Raw genomic sequence first — 13,625 nt, 5'->3', positions numbered from 1 at the left:
AGCCCAGATGTGTACTGGAGAAAGGCTGCCAGGCACACAGAGCAGTTAAGTGCAGAGGAATGCCCACTCTCTAAAAGTAGCATTCCTGAAACAGTCATGTTAAATCCAACTTCATCAGTAGGTAGGATGTATCATTACCATTCCAAAGATATAAAACATGAAAAAGCTACTCCTCTCTTATCAGGAACTACCATTTAAAAAGGTATAAGCCAATAATAAGGAAATTCCAAATGCTAACCTATGAGAGGGGAAGGCCTCACAGTAGTGAAACATTAATTAGGCTGTTTGTCACTACCAGGACATGTAAAGAATAAAAGTACATGTCCTATCCTTTACTTACATAGCACCCTGTACTTAGGGAAAATCCGGGCCTACCTTAGGGGTAACTGATATGTGATAAAAGAGGAGTTTATGACAAGTAATTTTAAAAGCCAAGTGGAAGTGGCAGTAAGCTGCACACACAAGTCCTGCAATGGCAGGCCTGGGACAGATTTGAAGGCTACTTCTGTGGGTGGCACAATCAGTGATGCACCCCACTAGTAGCATTTAACTTACAGGCCCTGGGTACATGATATACCACTTTACAAGGGACTTATCAGTAAATTAAATATGTCAATCAGGTGTACACAAATCATAAACATGTTTAAGGGAGAAGCATATGCACTACAAGCCAACAAAAAGAGAATCAGCAAAACAGGAGGTAAAAGGCAAAATGTCTAGGGAAACATCACCCTGAGGATGCCAGCTCTAACAGGGGGTGATGAGAGGTGAGTACAGGAGATAGCAGTAGGGTGCTGAGTAGGCATCTACTGAGAAGGAGTGATGAGAGGTGAGCAGAGAGAGAGGAGTAGGATCATGAGTACACATATACTAAGGGGGAGCCATGAGAGGTGAGCAGGTGGAGAGGAGTAGAATGAGGAGTAGGCACCTACTGAGAGGAGGTGAAGAGAGGTGAGTAGAGGGAGAGGAGTAGGGTGAAGAGTAGGAATCTACTGAGAGGGGCCAATGAGAGGTGAGTAGAGAGAGAGTGGTAGGGTGATGAGTAGTCATTTGAGAGGGGCCGATGAGAGGTGAGTAGAGAGAGAGTGGTAGGGTGACAATTTGTCATTTTATTAGAGTGGCCGATGAGGGGTGTAGAGAGAGCGGTAGGTTAACGAGTAGTTATAGGGGCAGATGAGAGGTGAATAAAGGGAGAGAAGTAGAACACAATGTCATTCTATCATGTACAACGTGATGCTTTGTTCTTCAGTTTCGATTTCGATAATGCTGAAATGCTGTTTGATATTGGATTTACATGTTGAGCAAACCCAGTTGTGGAGCAACAAACTCCTAAAGGGGATTATCACCGTTCCTGCTTAATAAGTAGCATTTTAGTTCAGCGAAGGGAAAAACCGCTGCATCACCAGCAATTTAAAATGCCCAGGACCACAAGTCTTGTTAGTCCTTGTGTGTACTCATGAGCACTATCCAGGCCTGAATTGCTATTGTTCGACAGATGAGACATATTATTGTAACAAGCATCATTAGAATGGTGAAAAATACAATTAATTCAACCATATTGTTTTGCAGCTAAAGCTGCCCTACCTAGCGCTATGAGTCCAGTCCTAACAAGAGCACACTGCCAGACTTAGTTGGAAAGATCTAACCCTATACCTTGGCATTTGTCATGGTACTCCAGTCTCAGCGCATTCACCAATGTGCTCTGTCTCGATGGCAAGCAGGGTCTGTCAGGCAGCATTTCTCATTGCCAGGTTTTCATGATAACACTGTTGTGAAGCGCCTCTCACCAAATTCAGAGCAGGTATTGCTTAACTAACAAGACAAGAGCCTTTTCACACTAGACCAGAACGTGCAAAACAACCTCAGTTAATCTGAGAGTTGTCTCCTACGAGCACAAAACAAGCAAGGAGGTTGTGTTCCAGTAGCTGTCTCTAAAACTAACTGTGCAGACTACAGGACAACATCTGACAAAAAACCAAAAAAAAACGTACATGGCATTTTGTTGAGTTAATAAAAACATGTAAAACCCACGATCTGAAAAAGATGCTAACCTAAGAGGGAAAGCCAAAATGGGCACTACAATGTAATCCCTGCAACAATGGGCGTATGTGTGTGAGATCCCTGAACAGCCACACATGCTTCTTATGCTCCTGGGCAGTGTCTCTGTTGGTTCACCAGTGTCATGTGAGATGCCAGATATATGCTGTGTTCTTCTACAGCCTCTACTCTGAGGCTCAGTGTGTAGGACATGTGAGCTCTATAACATACTGTAGGAAGCTGGCCTGGTGTGTGGTGAGCACCTATGGTGTTATCACCTTATACCAGGTCCAGGTATCCCCTATTAGTGAGGTGTAGACAGTGTCTAGGCAGCCATGCTATCTAGAGGTAGCTGTGGATGAGCAACCAAGACTTATCTAGGAGACATGCAAAGCTGTCACACAGCACTTACACACATGGAAGAACCACACAGTGTTACAAAAAATAAAGGTACTTTATTTTAGTCACACAAATACTAAAATACTGTAAAGGCAATACCCCAACTGGAGGAAAGTAAACACACTATTATATTGCAGTAGCAGTTAGGAATTAGCATAAAATGCAATAGAAAACAGTGAAAGCAATAGACAATACTGAAGGCCTGGGGGACCAAACAATATACTAAGAAAGTGGAATGTGAAAGTCGGAGCTCCCCCCTAGGAAGTGGAATCAGTAGAGGGCAGCTGGAGGAACTAGGATACCCACAAGGTAAGTACCAGAGTGACCCCCATCGACCAGGAGAAAAAAGGTGAGTAATTGGTCCTCGGGTGCCTGCAGCACACAGTGACTTCAAGAGTAAAACAATAGAGGAGAGAGAGAGTGTATGTGACACCCTCAGGTGACTGCTGCACACAGTGTCTACAGAGTAAAACATCAGAGGTGAGAGAGGTTGTATGTGACACCATGAGGGCACTGCTTCACACAGTGTCTACAGAGAAAAACATCAGAGGAGAGAGAGATTCTAGTGACACCCTCAGGTGACTGCTGCACACGATATCTATAGAGTGAAACATCAGAGGAGAGAGAGGTTGTGTGTGACACCATGAGGGCACTGCTGCACACAGTGTCTACAGAATAAAAATTCAGAGGTGAGAGGTTGTATGTGACACCCTCAGGTCGCTGCTGCACACAGTGACTTCAGAGTAAAACATCAGGGGTAGGAAGTGCTCTACAAATAAAATTACACTTTCTAGCCTGCGACTCTTATCTGCGAGTCTCTTGACAATGCAGCTGTCAGAACCTGATCCAGGGGAGCTACCTTCACGTGAAAAGGCAGGTTTGAAGGTCATGAAGAAATTAAGACGGTCAGAGGCAGTGGCGTAACAAAGGCCCCAGCGGTGTGGGGAAGGCCTGAACTCCAGGGGGACCCCTCAGCACAGTACCCTCACCTGACAGCTCCTGAGTGAGTCCAGAGTGGTGGTCCCTCCATGTACTGTGCAGTGGGCCCCCCTCAGTTTTGTTACGTCACTGGTCAGAGGCTGACCTGGCCTCAAGGCACACAGGACCCATCCGAGTGGCCTACACTAGGGAACCTTAGCCAAGCATGTGGTTAGTAGGTACCTAGGCCAGGGTCTCAGACCTGAAGGGACAGCACACAATGTTCTGCATGGAGGCAATGGAGACCCCGATTAGCATGATGCGGACCCCGGACAGTAGCTGAGCCTGCACTAGCTTTAACCATAAGTGCAAGAAGCCCCGGGCACTATCATCCCACCCAGACCTTCTCCGTGCAAGGGTCGCCTGGAGCCCCTGTGACTATTCCGTACGCGCCTCCTCAGAGCTCAGGTGGAAGCAGCGGCGGTGACTGCGCTTCACACAAAGAAGATGCGACCAGACCCCTGAGGGACCCCACTGTGTGTTTATGTCACTACTGACCAGACAGGTGGGAGCAAGAGACAGTGAGACCTGATGGTGGGAAGACCTGATCTACTTCAGGACTGTCCACCCAAGGCCCACAGTGTTCAATCAGGTGACAGGTCTACTGTGGGTGACTGACCTCTGCTCCAGATTCTGACCCTCTTACTCTTCAGTCCTGCTCAGCTCCTCGAAGCTCTTTAGTGTGATAGGGGCGCTATACGAGTGTGTTTACTCACTCATGACCCTCTGTACTATAGTCTGACTCCAGTCCTCTTACCTTGTACTCCTGCTCTGCGTCATTTGTGGGGGTCACACGGCGCTCTGTGTGTCCGGGACTCTACACAGACCACACACAGGAGCCCACCGTCGGTTTCACAGAAGAGCAGCAGCCTCTCCCCGTGCTCCTCACACAGACTTCCAGGCGCTATACAAGTGTCAGTTCTCTTACCTTGTACTCCTGCTCTGCTTCCTTCGTGGGGGTCACACGGTGCTCTCTGTGTGCCCGGGACTCTCTACAGACCACACACAGGAGTTCACTGTCGGTTTCACAGAAGAGCTGCAGCCTCTCCCCGTGCTCCTCGCACAGACCTTCTGTGGCAGGCCCTCTGGGCGCTATATCCAGTCTTGTCACCATTTCTACTATATTTGCCAATCTCTTACTCGGCTTCAGTTTTTTCTCCAGGTCCAGCCTCTCTCTGCACTCCGGGCACCATTTCTCTAAGTCCCTGCTGGCCTTGAACCTGGTGATGCAGGAGAGACAGAAGCTGTGTCCGCAGTCCAGGGTCACGGGGTCAGTGAACAGCTCCCGACAGATGGAGCAGGTGACTTCTTGTAACAGCTCGGCCCTGGGGTCTGCAGCCGCCATGTCTGAGCTGTGCCGGGTCCTCTCCCTCTGACAGGAATATCTTATCAGTACCTGTGTAAGGTGTGTCCCGCTCACGGCAACCTTTGGTCCGATCACGTCACCGTCTGACACAGGTGATAAGCTGCTCATTACTGGAAATAGTGCAGGTGGCACCGCCCTCGGGTGATTGCATCTCACAGAGAATTCAAGAGTGAAACATAAGAGGTGAGAGAGGTTGTGTGTGACACCCTCAGGTGACTGCTGCACAAGGTGTCTACAGAGTGACACACGTGAAAGAGGTTGTATGAGACGCCCTCAGGTCTCTACTGCACTCCGTGTCTACAGAATAAAACATCAGAGGTGAGAGAGGTTGCATGTGACACCCTCAGGTGACTGCTGCACACGGTGTCTACAGAGTAAAACAACGCAGAGGAGAGAGAGGTTGTAGTGACACCCTCAGGTGACTGCTGCACACACTGTTCACAGAGTGACACACGTGAGAGAGGTTCTATGTGACACCCTCAGGTCTCTACTGCACTCAGTGTCTACAGAATAAAACATCAGAGGTGAGAGAGGTTGCATGTGACACCCTCAGGTGACTGCTGCACACGGTGTCTACAGAGTAAAACAACGCAGAGGAGAGAGAGGTTGTAGTGACACCCTCAGGTGACTGCTGCACACACTGTTCACAGAGTGACACACGTGAGAGAGGTTCTATGTGACACCCTCAGGTCTCTACTGCATTCAGTGTCTACAGAATAAAACATCAGAGGTGAGAGAGGTTGCATGTGACACCCTCAGGTGACTGCTGCACACGGTGTCTACAGAGTAAAACAACGCAGAGGAGAGAGAGGTTGTAGTGACACCCTCAGGTGACTGCTGCACACACTGTTCACAGAGTGACACACGTGAAAGAGGTTGTATGAGATGCCCTCAGGTCTCTACTGCACTCAGTGTCTACAGAATAAAACATCAGAGGTGAGAGAGGGTGTAATTGGCAAACTTGAAGATTGTCTAACACTTGTGTGTGTGTCTGTGTAACCTAACTCATTTCTTCCCAGTTAATACTCCAACTTTTCTCTCTTCCATACTCGTATTTCCTTTTTCTTTCACTTTCATTATTTGATTTTTCTTTTCTATCTTTCCTTCTTTCATTTCGTTCCTCTCATTTTTTTGTGATACAATCCCATCTTCATTTTCTTTGCATCTCACTTTTTCCTTTCTTTGTCCCCCTTCCGTTTACTCTCTGAGTACATTTATGTATTTGTTTCAGTGCTAGGGCATACATAAAATATGATGCAGATGGAATTTAAAGCATTTTAGTGACCAGTGCAGATGTAGCACAAATAAAGGAACAAAGCCTTAGAAGGCACATTCTGTCCAGTGTCAAAGAATCTCCATGGCTCCATCAAATGTGTATGTTAATAGGGATCTAGTGTTGTAGACTCTTCAGAGCTCTAGTAAACCTGCTAGTGTTAACAGGGATCTACTGTCATAGACTTTCCAGGGGTCTAGTAAACATGCCAGTGTTCACAGGGATCTAGTGCCATAGACTCTCCAGGGCTCTAGTAAACATGCCAGTGTTAACAGGGATCTAGTGCCATAGACTCTCCAGAGCTCTAGTAAACATGCCAGCGTTAACAGGGATCTACTGTGATAGACTCTCCAGAGCACTAGTAAACGTGCAGTGTAAACAGGGATCTACTGTGGTAGACTCTTCAGGGCTCTATTGAACCTGCCAGTGTTAACGGGGATCTAGTGTTGTAGACTCTCCAGGGCTCTTTTAATATGGAAACATCGATGCTAATATGAACAAGTATTGCTTTTTCCTTTGCATTCTACCTTACTAACTGGATTATAAATATTAGAAAATATTAGAAAACGGTTATAATAATGTTTGTTTTAAATTTGTCAAACCGTTAATAGCTATTTATATGGTGATGCATGTATGTTATGTATGTTGAATTAATATTCCAGGGTTCCAAACTTGTAATTTGTACTTTAATTAATATGGCATTGTATTAGAATATAGTAATGTGTAGTTAGTAGAGTGCCACTGCACCTGCTGCACCATTCAATTCATGCCCCTTTTAACTGCAAGGTAACCACAATTGTGACTGCCTGTGTAGAAGCAAAATATGGCAATATTTGGTGTTTAGAGAAGTTATGACAACTTTTTTGCCTGGTGCCACTGCACCAGCCGCGCCATTCAAATCATGACCCTAGTGCCTGCAAGATAACGGCAGGTGACTGCCTGCTCAGTTGTAAAATATAGCACTGATCCTTGTTTAGTGGGGTGCCTAGAGTTTTTAGACCTGGTAACACTGAACCTGCTACACCATTGAAATCATGACTCTAGTGCCTGCTAGATAACTGCACTTGTGGCTGCCTGTTTAGTAGTAACATTTAACAATAATCTGAGTTTAGTGGGGTCCTTAGAGCTTTTAGCCCTGGTGCCACAGCACCTGCTGCACCATTCAAATCATGCCCCTTTTAACTGCAAGGTAACTGCAATTGTGACTGCCTATTTAGTAGTATAACATAGCTTTATTAGGTGTTTACAGGAGTTCTGACAAATGTTGGCCCGGTGCCACTGCACCTGCTGCACTATAAAAAATCTTGACCCAAGTGCCTGCAAGATAACTGCACTTGTGACTGCCTGTTTGTAATAAAATATGGCAATATTTGATGTGTAGAGGAGTTCAGACAACTTTTGGGCCTGGTCCCTCTGCACCATTCAAATCATGACCCTAGTGCCTGCAAGGTAACTGCAGTTGTAACTTCCTATTTAGTGGTAAAATATAGCAATATTAGATGTTTAGTGGGGTTCCTAGAGCTTTTGGCCCCGGTATCACTTCACCTGCTGCACCATTTAAATCATGACCCTTGTGCCTGCAAGGTACCTGCACTTGTGACTGCCTGTTTAGTAGTAAATATAGCAATATTTGATGTTTCATTCATTTTTGCTTTTTTCACTTTTTGCATATTTAATTCTTTACTTCTTCAGGCCAGTTACATCTGGATACTGCACCATGGTGGAATGACTGTCAATCTGTCTGCACTCGCTGTTCTCTTTAGCTCGGTGGTGACCACTATGTGCCCCAGGTTATCAGTCTTACACCGCTCGTGTTTGCTAATGCAACATAGAGGGATTTTCTGATTATTGTTTGTTTTTTGCAATTGTTTCTATTGCACAATGGCCCGTGGGACATGCACTATTATGCAATGACGTGGCCGCCCATGATGAGGACGTTCATGTTTTATCTGAATCCGACTGATTCTTTGAAATGTTTTTAAACATTATTGGTTTTTACATCCTCGGACAAGATCACGCAATGCCAGCATGATTAATCCATCCAAACGTTGAAATAAATACCAGTGGATAGGGAACGGGTGTGATGTGAGTGGAGCACGGGTGAGACAGGGTGACTGCCCGGGTGAGACAGGGTGACTGCCCGGGTGAGACAGGGTGACTGCCCGGGTGGCTCCTGGACCTGCAGAGATCTGTTCATTGGTTAGAACAGCTTCGGAATTCTCCAGAGTGAATGGGCCGGAAACACCTTAAATTGCTGCAGAGCACCATCTGCTAAAGTGACACACACATCCCAAAAGATGCTTTCTGATTTTGTTATTTGCTATTTGTAGGAAAATGCCTCTCATGGCATGGTTACCCCCAAACTTGTTGCCTTTTGTTGATGCTAGTTATGTTTGAAAGTGTGCTGGGACCCTACTAACCAGGCCCCAGCACCAGTGTTCTTTCCCTAAACTGTACCTTTGTATCCACAATTGGCACAGCCTTGGCACACAGATAAGTCCCTTGTAAATGGTACCCCTGGTACCAAGGGCCCTGTGGCCAGGGAAGGTCTCTAAGGGCTGCAGCATGTATTATGCCAACCTGGGGACCCCTCACTCAAAGCATGCACACTGCCTCACAGCTTGTATGTGCTAGTGAGGAGAAAATGAGTAAGTTGACATGGCACACCCCTCAGGGTGCCATGCCCACCTCTCACTGCCTATGGCAAAGGTAAGTCACCCATCTAGCAGGCCTTACAGCCCTAAGGCAGGGTGAACTATACCACAGGTGAGGGCATAGCTGCATGAGCACTATGCACTGCAAACCATTTTTTTAAAATATCTTTTTATTAGCTTTTGCATAGATGTAAAATATGGTTCATCATAGTTTTACATCAGTTAGACATTGTGCAGTTAAATATAAAAGGTGTGCGCCTTGTCATATGAACCAGATACAGTAACGCAGTCCTGATAGTAGCACACGGGCAGGCTGGAGGAGTCATTGTGCGAATCTTGTTGTCATTTCTGTCTTCATGGAGAGGATACAGTGGAGTCTGTGGCAGCCATTAAATAACTATTCATTGCGCTTTTATGAAGTAACATCTGTAACAATCCAACTATGGTCCTTTCAGGGAGGTTTCTATTCAGCTTTACAAAAAATGTTGGAGGCAGCCAGTTTCATAGGAAGCACCTTACTATGTTATAATCCTACTGGGGTGGTGTGGGTAAGTTTTAGGGGGTTAGCAGAGGAGGGGCAGCGGGGCAACCTGCAACCAATGGTTACAACTCTTGTTTATCTGTACAAGGCAGTGAAACCTGGGCCCCTGGGATGCAAGCCCCAGTCGGGCCCATCGTGTGGTTTCTATTGGGTCTGGGGCAGACCAGGACTCTGTCTCAGTATCTGAATCCAAGTCATATCCCGGGTGTTGCCAAATGCCGAATATCTCTGACCAAAGTCCCACCAAAGACCTTCTTACCTTGTGTATCATCTTCAAGCAATGCTCCCCCCTCAGCCCTAGCCCATATAGTGACCTCTCTGGTTCATTGTGTTAATCCCAGACCTGCCGGTGATGTCCACTGCTTTGCTATGCAGCGTTTAGCCTGTATCAAGGCCAAATCCCAGAATCTAGAGCCCACTTTCTTAGGACGTGGCCTAGGGAAAAGGCCTAGTAAGCACAACTTTGTTGTGCTCTGAAGAGCATGCCTCAGGGTGTCATTAAGGCCAGCAATAACACCTTCCCAGAAGCTTTGGATCACCGTGCAACCCTGCACCATATGTGCAAAGTCAGCATCAAGGTAAGAGCATTGCGGGCATAGTCTAGGGTCGCCCCCATATATAACCTGTAGTCTGTGTGGTGTTAAGTGTGTCATGTGTATTTACTTAAACTGAATATATTTCAGCCTACTACTCCTAGAGACGTTTTGTGAATAGGGCAACATCTTCCGCCAATCATTTCTGAGATGTCATATCCCAGCAGCGCTTCCCATCTCCGTCTGATTGTTAATAGAGGTTTCATGACGGTCTGTATAGGAGCTTGATTTAGCCACTTTATCAGGTGTCCGGCCGATCCCAGAGTTAATAGACAGTGCAGTACTAGGGATGTCTTTGGTTCCTGGGTAGTCTCTGGCCACAGTGTCCTAAACGCATGAGTCAAGGCTTGATATGTTAGGAATTAGCTTGGAAGAAAACCATGTTGTTCTATCAGGTCTGCCATGGGGGGAAACATTCCCTGTTTAAAGCAGCCTCCCAGGGTCCGCATGCCTACATCTATCCAGGGTGCCAGTTGGGTATGTGTAAAGGGGGCACGTGGGTCTCCATGTGGGAGGCCAACCAGGGGTAGTGCCTCCATATACAGGGAAATCCCTGGAAAGTGGCAGCAGCATCTCTTCCAAAGCCACAGCGCCACCTCGACCAGCTGATTGGAATGAGGGAGCACCACGGACCCATAAGGCGGCTTTGCCAGTAGCACTGATTGGTCAGTCGCTGCTCCCTGTTACCCTAGTTCATGCAAATGTGAACCATCTAATCACTGTGCGACCCACTGCAGCTGCACCGCTACATAATACAGATCAACGTCCAGGACTCCCAGACCCTCCTTCCCTGGTGGTCTCCGGAGAACCTCTAATGAGACCCTGCTGCGGCCTGCGGCCCATACTAGTTCCTGTAAGAGGGAATCCAGGTGTCTGAACCACAATGCTGGGATCTTGACTGGTAAACTGGTGAAATAGTATAAAAGTCTGGGTAACATAATTATCTTGGTTAAGGAAATCCACGCCATAATCGGTAATTTTAAGGATCTCCAGAACTGCACACTTGAGTGCAGAGACCTGAGAGAGGCGTCCACATTAGCATCTAGTAGGTTGGTTGGGGAGTGAAATATTCTAATATCCGGGTATTTTAATGTTATAGGGGATCAGGCCACGCCCTGTGGGAATAGTGACAGGCGCCTGTGTATGGAGACACTGGGGACAAATGTGTTTTGGCCACGTTTACTTTTAAGCTGGAGTATGTTGCAAATATTGACAATAGGGACATTGCAATCGGCGAGCTTGTTGGCCCATCTCTCAAATAAAGAATCAGGTCATCTGTGTTAGACTTGTCTTCCATGGTGTGGTCTCTCCTAACTTTTTGCCTCTGTTTCCCAGGTTGTTGATGTGTGCTGGACTCCTGGCACTTTACCACTGCTATCCAGTGCTAAAGTGCAAGTGCTCTTATATAAAATATATATGTAATTGGCGTATCCATGATTGGTATATTTAGTTTCATAGTAAGTCCCTAGTAAAGTGCACTAGAGGTACCCAGGGCCTGTAAGTCAAATGCCACTAGTGGGCCACAGCACTGGTTGTGCCACCCACATTAGTAGCCCTGCAAACATGGCTCAGACCTGCCTCTGCACTGTCTGTGGGTGCAGTTTTAAACTGCCATTCCGACTTGGCAAGTGTACCCAGTTGCCAGGCCTAAACCTTCCCTTTTTATACACGGAAGGCACCCCTAAGGTAGGACCTAGGTAGCCCCCTGGGCAGAGTGCAGTGTATGTTAAAGGTGGGACATATACTGATGTGTTTTACATGTCCTCACAGTCAAATACTGCCAAATTCGTTTTTACTGTTGCAAGTCCTATCTCTCATAGGTTAACATGGGGGCTGCCTTTAAATATGATTAAAGCATAACTTCCCTTTGGGAGCAGATAGACATGTGGAGTTTAGCGTCTCTGAGCTCACAATTTAAAACACGTGTTTTAATGAAGTTGGTTTTTAAATTATGTGTTTGAAAATGCCATTTTTAGAAAGTAGGCGTTTTCTTGCTTAAACCATTCTGTGACTCTGTTTTGTGGATTCCCTGTCTGGGTCAGTTTGACAGTTGGGCTGTTTGCCCCTCTCTCTACACAGTGACACAAAGGGGGCTGGGGTGTAGCCTGCATATCCTGATGAGCCATCTGTGCTGGAGGGGAAGGGAGAAGTGGTCACTCACATCTAGCTGGGCTGTGCCTGCACTCTCACAATGCAGTCTCCAACCCCCTGGTCTGTGTCTGGGGCCGTGCCTGGGCAAGAAAGGATCTCACAGACACTTGAGACTTTACTTTGAAGTAGGCCTACTTCAAAGGCAGAAATTAGTATAAGAAGAGCACCCCAAACCCCAGACTTAAGATTACTTCAAGAAACCAAGAGGAACATCTGCCTGGAGAAGAGCTGAAGAGCTGAGGAGAAGTGCTGCCCTGCCTGTGACTCTGCTTTGTGGAGCTATTCTGCAGTTGCTGCTTCTGCCTGTGCAAGGGGACAGAGACTGTAAGGGCTTGGAGTAGAGCTTGCCTCCTGTTTTGAAGACTCGGGGACAGCAAAGGCTTCACCAACCAGACCTGAGTCTACCTGTGGTGGACTCTAGCTTGTCAGAGGGTGCCATTCCAATTCCTAGACCCCTGAAAGTGAATTCCTTGGTGAAAAACAAGTCTACTGATGCCGGATAACGCCGTGCGACTTCGCAAAGGACGCCGCTGCCTGAAACCGCAACGCCGCTTGCCCCGAGGCCCTGGACCTCGCTGAAGTGCTAATCCGATGACCCTGTGAGCTGACGCCACTACCCCGGAGCTGGGACACCGCCTGCCCGAGGCCGTGGACTTCGTAGAAGACCGATGACCCGGGAGGCCTCGTGTGGCTGCAACCTCTGATTCTACCCAACTTCGCTGACATTGGAGGGTCGTAAGTCCAACGTTGGTGAGGTTCCAACGCATCGCAGCGCCTGAGGCCCTGTGAGGTGATCGTGACGTACTGTACCTGGAGTCGACTTCGTTACGACGCCGTGTTTTACCACATTGCAGTGTTTTCACCTCAGATCACTGTTTTCTTGCTTTTAAGTGCTAAATCCGTATTTTTAACTGTATATTGTGGATTTTTATCTAATTTGGTCTTGTTTATTTAGATAAAATATTTAATATTTTTCTAAACCTGTGTTGTGACATTTTGTAGTGATTCACTGCAGCCGCGGCCCGTCCTTTAGGGCTGAGGGGCCATGCCCCCCCACCTTTTGCCCCTCATGAAGAGTGTCTGTCAGGCTGAGCAAAGGCCGGCCTGACAGACGCTCTCCATGTTCAGGTCAGGCAGCCAGGAGTGAGACAAGCGCGATTTGCGCAGACTCCTGGCTGCCTGAGCTGAGCTTTGCTGGGCTGACGAGATCACAGCTCCTATGTGCCAGACCTCCTCAGCTCAACAAAGGTGCTTCGAGGCCCTCCCCCTCGGTGATGAGGGGAAGCGTCACCCATTGACTCTGACCTTGGCGCTTCAGGTTTAAGCCCTGAAGCACCAAGCGCGAGTGTCAATCAGTGACACTTCGTCACAGAGCGGGGTGGGGTAAGCATTTTCACTGGCCCCATCCCACTTTGTGACGAGGCTGGGACTGCTGCCTTCCCTCATTGGCTGACTTTGAGGGAAGGCAGCAGTTCCAACCCTCCTGGGACCTCCGTGCTGAAGGTAAATGTGTGTGTGTGTGTTTTTTAAATGAAATTTTGGTGCGTGTGTGTTTGTTTGAATGTTGATGAGTGTTGTGAATGGATGTGCACACGTGTGAATGAATGAGTGAGTGTGCTTCCTGCCCAGCCCC

At 47.3% G+C, this 13,625-nt stretch overlaps 1 protein-coding gene across 1 annotated transcript in view; it reads right to left on the bottom strand.

Annotated features, from left to right (window-relative positions):
* LOC138278807 (E3 ubiquitin-protein ligase TRIM39-like) overlaps positions 1-4,778 on the bottom strand; it is a 233,389-nt gene extending 228,611 nt beyond the window's left edge. The window contains exon 1 of the mRNA XM_069219319.1: positions 4,343-4,778. Coding sequence (XP_069075420.1) covers positions 4,343-4,759 — 417 coding nt within the window. The 5' untranslated portion in view covers positions 4,760-4,778. The remainder of the gene's footprint in view (positions 1-4,342) is intronic.
* Between the last annotated feature and the right edge of the window lie 8,847 nt (positions 4,779-13,625).

Source organism: Pleurodeles waltl, unplaced genomic scaffold (genome assembly GCF_031143425.1).
Source record: "Pleurodeles waltl isolate 20211129_DDA unplaced genomic scaffold, aPleWal1.hap1.20221129 scaffold_59, whole genome shotgun sequence".
NCBI lineage: Eukaryota > Metazoa > Chordata > Amphibia > Caudata > Salamandridae > Pleurodeles > Pleurodeles waltl.
The sequence above is the reverse complement of the archived record's forward strand: the minus strand, read 5'-3'. Positions and strand labels throughout refer to the sequence as shown.